Genomic DNA, 7,890 nt, shown 5'->3' with positions numbered 1-7,890 from the left:
ACATACCTTTAAAAACTAGCCACATGAGTACTTGTTCATCTGGAAACAATACATTAAAACATTTAGCTTTTCTAGGTCTCTTTTTTTCTTTTTCTGTGTTCTTTATTAAAGAAGTCTCACACTAAAACCTGTAAGTCTGTTGGCAAAAGACAATTCGAAGAGAAGACACTGTAATCTCCCCCTCCCCCAGAACTTCCTGTCTACAGTCCTGTAATTCTGCACAGCCAAAGACTTAAAAACATACATGAAGTGAACAGTCAGGAGAAACAGATACTTATTAGAATTATGACTTTTATTTTTATTCACTAGAGCAACATTGAGGAAAGAATTTTTACATACAGGTTTTTAAATCAACTTTACAAGCAAATTCTAATATACAATATTTACTCTGGCCTGGGTTAAAAAACAAAACCAACAAAGCAGATAGTAAGGGTACCTCTTGTTTTAGCTAGTATTGAATTTAATATTTCACTGACACTGGAATTATATTGTTTTTATTGTGGTGCTTTTATAGTTAAGTAGGCAGTGAGCAGCTTTACCACAACAGTGACTCAATGTCCTTGATAGCATAGTTGTAAGATTACTATACTGAGACCTACCATCAGGATCATGTATTACATCCACTCTGCTCAGAAAAAGCCACTATAACAAGATAAGGAATAGCTATGCAATCCCAGTTTAAGAACGGATTTCCATTAGTATGGCAAGAAAATGTCCATATTAAGAGGATTATGTGCTGTGCAAAACCAGAAATACTTCCCCCCCCCAACATGCAACCTACCCGAGTATGACACTTCAGAATGCGCATATGGTTGTGACATGCGAACAACGTAAATCACGCAAATGGTATTCAGTTTTCTAGCATCATTACAACAAATCAGCATTTAGATCAAGAACAAAATGAATTTTACTGACCTATGATGCAGTCTAGTTGCTATGTCTAGTCTCACTGCTATGAGATGTAAAGTTGAGGAACTCACTTTTTTTTGAACCGTATGAAAAATTCAGGGCCGTTTTGGATTTTCAGGGCCTTTGTGATTATTTCCAGAAAGTCTAAGAGATAATATTGCACTTCTTTTCTCAAACAAAAACATATGCTGGGAACATCATTCTTTAAGGGCTATGCTAGTCCTAGGGAAGTTTTGCCATTGGCCTTGATTGGCAGTAGGAAGTGCTAACTTCAGGGAAGGGGAAGGTAATAATCTGGCTGCATCATGACTGTTAAAACTCCACAGTTAAATTAAAGTCATTGCACAACGAAAACTCAGTACGCTATATGAATATTTTTAAACATGCTAGAGCACGTATCGATTCTGTGAAAGTGATGTGAAGATGCCTTGGAAACAGCAACACTAGCAGGGAAATTAGTTTCAAACAAAAGCCACACACAGCAGGAGGCATCTAGATTATTTTAGGCACAACTCCAAGCAATAAAGCTCATTTAAAGTGCAATTCTGTCTTTTTCTTTTGTGTTTATTCACTTGTTAAAATGCGTAATTGCCTCTGTACACACAAACTGAGCAGTAGTTTAATACTTTTGTGAATATTGCACAAAAGAATGAGAAATCAAAAACAAAAAAATGGCAATAAAGCAGTTTTAGAAACCTAAAAAACCCCTGAAGATATCAAATCCTTTAATTTACACATTTAGAATAATCTGCACCAGTACTGATGATATATCTGCACCTTCCATAAGGTAGATACGTTACCTGAAGATACTTACTTAATCCCATTTGGCAAACTCTACACAGTGCCCTCTTATCAATCCACTCCCAACCCCCATCCTTCACTGAAGTGAAGCTTTAAACTTCACTACTTCTCTTCCAGTTGCCCATCTTCTACTGACAGGCTTTGCTCATACTCTGGACTTACTAGACATGCACAGAGCCTTCCCTGGTAAAGTCTGAAGAGCCAAAAGATGTAGTTGTCTTTAGAGGGATGCAAGGTTAGCAGCTGAATACAAATACAATGCAGGCTAGCATCTGTCTCATCCGTGATCAATCCTGCTGTCTCCAGCTCAATGTCTCACTAATCTGTCAGAACAAAATGGGGAAATGCTGTAACAAGGAATACAATCTACTTATGCTCCTTTAACACTGAAAAAATCCCCCACAGCATAAACATACTTTTGTTCTTCTGGGAAAAAAATATTAAGAACTATCTTCCTTTTTATGAAAACCCCGATCATCTCCTTGCTTCGTGCCTTAATTTTCAGTAAAGGTGCAGATAGACAGATATCAATACTTTTAAATGTAAACATAAACATTTTAACATCACTAAATCAGGCTGGTGATACCTCCAGAATAAGAAGCAAAAGAACGCATGGTGAAATATCTCTGTCAATAGCATTAAGTGAAAATCACCTTTTTACACAAAATCATATACAACTAAAAATAAAATCAGCTTCTCTTCAAGGAAAGTAAACTTAAAAAAATCCACCTTCCATAGAAATCTATACGGACCGGAAAACGAACTAGGAATCTGATCCTTCCCTCAGCAGTTTTCAAACTCCTGAGAAACACAGTTAGCTGCCAGGAGCTAGTTTTGGGGAATATAAAAAGTCAGCTTTATTTTCTTATCAAAAGTAAATGCTTACACCAAAGACCATCTAATTCAATGCCTGTCAAGGAAAAAGAATTTTTCCTGGAGAATAACTGTTACAGCAATCTTGAATTGTAGTTATTTTGATCCTGTATCAACTGTAACGATTAACGTCACCCTTGTTACTTCTTGCTTACTTTGTCTTCGCCCCAGTTACCAGCAAGTCCTGCAGGTCTCTTATTTCATATTGATAGAAGCAGTTCTTAAGTAGAACCTCCCCCCTACCCATTTTCCCCCAAGCTTTTCATTTTTCCACTTCATTGTCAGTTAAAAGAATGTACAGTGTGACAAATCCAAAAACTTTCTTGGACATTAATTATGTACTGCAAAATTTAGGTGAGATGATTATATTTTTTCTTTCTCCCACCCAACCAAGGTATCCATCAGGATACGCCTAATTAAAGGGCTTATATTACAAAAGCCGATTATTGAACTTATTTATGAAATGTCTATACCGATTCACTGTAATTCTCTCAAAGAAAATACTGTAATATGTCAACGTCCTATAGCGAAAGCCTAGAACAAACTATTACTATGTTTCATTTTACTGACATTACATGCTGTTCAGGAACAGATTTTGAACAAAGTAGTTGTAACAGCCTTCTGCTGCTGATTTTAAAACCAGTTCAATAACAGAACCGCCCCCCCCCCGCCCCCAAAACAGTAACATACAAGAGACAGCAATGGGAAAGAAGGGAAGAATTGGAGATGGGACATAACATTAAGTTTCTGGAAAGCTTCACTGGATATGCATATATTTAACTCACAGCACATGTGTCACGGTCCCATAGTTGCACCATGATGGGCATATATTTCCAGCCCACTTTCAGAAAAAAATACTTCTCCTAGAGAGCAGAAAAATGTTTGTTTGGTTTTTTTTTTGTTTTGGTTTTTTTTGCTTTATTTCCCCAAAAAGCTCCTTCCCAATTATCATGCACTTCTTCAGAAATTACACAAAAAAAAATTTACAAAAAACCCAAAACCAAAATACACATCTCTGAAAAACTCTTAAGAGTACCAGCTCTGGATTAGGTCATAATAGGATTGCTCAAAGCAAATAAGTGGGGTTAATTAATTTTTTTTTTAAAAAATAGTTGCTTTTTTAATACAAGTTTATTCTGTAAAATAGTTTCAAATCCCTACACATATGGCAAAGTTTGTGCAAAATTTCAAGTCAGGTACTTCAGAGTCTTTCAATATTAAACAGAAATCAATAAATAGAAGTAGTACAATAAAAGTTAAAAACAATTAATTAAAATGCATGTTGTGCAACGTTGACATAGGTGTTATGGACCCCTTATTCCCAGAGGCTCCCTACTTACCAATTCCTAAGAGCCTGTATTGGAAGGTTTTGCACAAGTATCCTTAGCACTGCGTTTCAAGAACCTACCTGGTAATGTGTCTATTCAACACAATAAAAACATACCACAATCTTTTAACAAATGATGATGCTTAAGAGAAGATTCGTTTCACCCTGTGAAATCTGCTTATTGTCTGTGAACAGTGAAAATGGGATAAATAAAGAACAGAGCAATTTCAGATTACAGCAAAACAAAACAACACAACCCCCCCAACCCATCAGATTAAATAACATTAAATATGTCAGTCTTGAGATAAGGATAAATACAAGGATTTTTGCATAGGCCTCTGGAATACAGAGTCAGAATTATGGCCAATAAAACATCTGCTAGTAAGTCTAGTTTTCCACCAACTCTAACCTAACGAGTACTCAGAACCAGGAAGTTAAACTGAATAAGTAATTTCATTGTCTAATAACTCAAACAGAGGTAAGAAATGATTTCTGCCATCCTGAAATATACGGTGCAGCATTCTGGTATTTGTGGTCGCCACAGACTTCCGTATTTGCTTAATTACTAAGATCACTGGGCAATACAATCTTTAATACAGACCTACAATTTAATAAAAACACTCTCAAGAGAAGCTGCACAGCTCATAACATGAGCCTCAGAACATAACAGGATGGAGTATGCAAACACTAAAGAAAGATGCTGTTTTTAATATTCACTCAGGATTTGCAGGCTGTAGATAAAGCAGCCTCAAAGGCAGTCAATACATAGGAAGTAGTTTAACATATGGCATCATTCAATGAGATGTAGGTACGTTCTCAATGCGTCTTTGGTTTAGGGAGGCGGGAATGCCGATTAGAGGGCAAACTATCCCCAGAATGCAAACCAGCATTCTGTGTTTGCACGTTTTCCTTTCTCTGTACCGGTGGCTTTGGGATGTTAGTCTTCAAACAGGTGTTTTGAGGCTCCACAGACACTGGTGTGGATTTCTGACTGCTCATTTGCTTAGATTTAACAAAGGACATAGTTGGTGGGCGAAGTTTAGACACTTTCTGACTCTGTTTACCCTTTAGGTTATCCTGACCAGATGTTAGCTGTAGCTGAGTCGAACTACTTGATGGTAGAAGCTCACGTTCCTTGGAAGCAGCAGAATGATTTGCGGATCGTGCGAGAATGGCCATTGTAGGAGGCACTAAAGCATTTGGGGGCTTTGCGATTCTTAAAGTCTTTGGCCGAGAAGCCTGGTTTGTGAATGAGGGTTGACCTTTCACAGCTAATTCAGTCTGCACCTCTCTAGCATCAGCTCGTGTAGAGGTCTGAAAACAGGAAGGAGATGGTAATGTACCTTCTTTATTACTAGCCACCTCTCCAGGGTCTTCAGTATTTTTATTTTTCAAATTTTCCAAATATGATGCATTCTCATCTTTTATGTTTAACCGTATGCTCATTAAAGAGTTTACATCATTCAGGCTATTTATGAGAGACACATTTGCAGCATTTTGATTCTGATGATTGCTATTTTCATGCAGACCATATTTAGGATATTCACTGGGGGCCTCGATACGTGGTGGTTTTATTAGTTTTCCCTGGGCGAGGTCTGTGGAACTGGGAAGGCTGCTGGAAGGCTGTAGTACTTGAGGCTGTTAAAGAGAAAAGAATACAATAATATATTAGGCAAAAAAAACACCAGATAACATCCTGAATCCAACGTGCGCTGACTCAACACTTGATAAGGGCTGTGTATCTGTTTTTTTAAAATCAAAACTTTGACTTTGGTAAAGCAGGATGGTTCATAGGACATGTATAAATGTAACTTGTAACTTAAATGGAAAAAATTATACCAGCACTGAAATACACAACATAAAGACAAAAAAGAAACCAATTAGCTTAAAAAAGAAACATGGAAAAGGCATGGTTGATGGTTGCACCTGAATCTGCAGGACAGCGTAAGAATGGCACACGAGTACTGATCAGTTCTGATTCAAGTCCTTAATAAACAAGTGCAACAGCTATCAGACTGTATCCATCTTTTAATTTCTATTCACTGCATACTCAAGTTAACTATCCCAAACCTTTTATTAATGTTATATCCTGTACAGGCAGAAAAGGAGTTTAATGGACCACATGAATTTACAGTGCATTCTCCTTGCCTTACTGAGGTCAGAAAATTTGATACAGGTATGTTATAATTAGGTTAGTGACTAGACTTAGGTAACTATTTATCTTCAATGGAATTCAAATGGGCTGATAAAGACACCATCTTCAACAAAGCAGTACAACAGAGTACACGTGAAGCTGGAGATCATATACTACTACACTGATAACCAAGGGATAAAGATAACTTAATGAGGACTTTACATTTTATCAGAAGGTATCATCTGATCAGACATGTTATCAGACAAGAGAATTGCCAGTACCTCTTCTGGGTCATTTCTATTTTCTCTTTGCTCTTCCCTGTAAAAAGACTTTCAAGATTAATGTGTGCACTAGCTTCACAAGCACATCCTAGACCTGCAACTTGTATACAGATCTTGGAAGAATTATTAACATTTCTGCAATTCACAGCAAAACCCAAAACCTATTAAAACTTAAACTATAGTTTTAGCAAGTTTCAGGGTTGGATGATTTTCTCATTTTCTTTATAAAGGAGAGGAACTGAACTACTACAAGCTAGTCTTATCCCTAAACTACCTGAATTCTTACCAACTGATAGATTGTATGTACATAGAAAACAGGCTTAAATATTTGTTTACTAGTGAAATACAGTCAATAAAAAAGAAGCAATGTTTGTCTTTAACGGATTTGACTAAAAATGTCACTTCAGTCACTGTCTTGAATTATTCACAACTTCTAAAAGAGAAAGCCAATTATTTGTCTGGTCTTTTTAGCTCTTCTTAGAATCAGCAGGAAGAACATAATGATAGCTGGGCATGCCAAAGTCCTGTTACATTTCTAGGACGATAGCACATCTCAGGATTCTTTAAGCTTTTCATCTTTTCCCTGGCAGGATTACTACTGAAAACCGAAACCTCAAAATTCCTCAAGAAAAAAATGTAATGGTAATGAGAGAAACACCAAGGTTTCTCAATCTAATTTCAATTTACTAGCAGCTTTTCCCTTTAGAATATACCAGTTCTACCAGTAAGCAAAGGCAACATCTAAGCTGGACCAGTGACACCAGCAAGTGATAGACAGGTAAGTGCAAACGTGTTGAGCAGTCTGAATACAATTGTTTTGGGAAGAGGGAGGAGAGGAGAAGAAGAAAAGAAAAACAAAAAAAACAACAAAAAAGAAAAACCCCTTCAAAATGGTGTCAAGTGAGTATCAAAACATTCTTCCTTACATGACCAAAACTAGCTTAAGTTTGTGAATCCTTCTTAACCAAGCAATCCTACAGAAAGGAAATACTAAACAGAATAATTTAAGAGAGTTACAGCTTAAAAAAAAAGAATCCTCTAGATATTTTTGCCATTTTTCAGTGTTTATATAATGGGTTACAGAAGTCATTACCCTTCCAGCTTAGGAGCTGTGAGACAGATGTTAGCCAAAATGATTTATTGATTTGAGACCTCACCTGCAAAAACAAAACTGCTAAAAATGAGTGTGGAAACCAAAGCACCTGATTACCATACAAATACTTCAACAAATAATTCAGATTTTCTAATCCTACCTGAAGTCAAAAATTAGTACATTTATAGCAAACAGTATTGGGTCAAATCCTAATATGTAAAAATAACAGTCAGAAAAATTTTTCCCCTTACCTAGAAAGGGTTTCTAAATGCCAGTCTTCAAAAAATGCAGATAAATATCTAATCTAAGCATTACAAATCCTAACTTTATATCAAATAATCCTAGTCACACTAATCAGTAAGATGAGAAATTTGTAAGTTACAGAAGAAACTAAATTTGTAAAGTTGAGTTAAACACAAACATCTGAAATACAGCAAAGCAGCAAGTTTTCGATAATGCTGTTTCAAGTTCT

The 7,890-nt window shown here is 36.3% G+C and overlaps 1 protein-coding gene across 9 annotated transcripts in view; it reads right to left on the bottom strand.

Annotated features, from left to right (window-relative positions):
- Positions 1-271: 271 nt before the first annotated feature.
- Positions 272-7,890, bottom strand: part of CCSER2 (coiled-coil serine rich protein 2) — a 77,718-nt gene continuing 70,099 nt past the window's right edge. For 8 of the 9 annotated variants that reach the window (XM_068398771.1, XM_068398769.1, XM_068398768.1 and 5 more), the window contains one exon: positions 5,370-5,548. In XM_068398771.1, the coding sequence (XP_068254872.1) occupies positions 5,454-5,548 (95 nt within the window). In that variant the 3' untranslated portion in view covers positions 5,370-5,453. Of the gene's footprint in view, positions 5,549-7,890 lie in introns of all 9 variants that reach the window. The other variant, XM_068398778.1, reaches the window with a different exon arrangement.

This window comes from Nyctibius grandis, chromosome 4 (assembly GCF_013368605.1).
Source record: "Nyctibius grandis isolate bNycGra1 chromosome 4, bNycGra1.pri, whole genome shotgun sequence".
Lineage (NCBI taxonomy): Eukaryota > Metazoa > Chordata > Aves > Nyctibiiformes > Nyctibiidae > Nyctibius > Nyctibius grandis.
The sequence above is the reverse complement of the archived record's forward strand: the minus strand, read 5'-3'. Positions and strand labels throughout refer to the sequence as shown.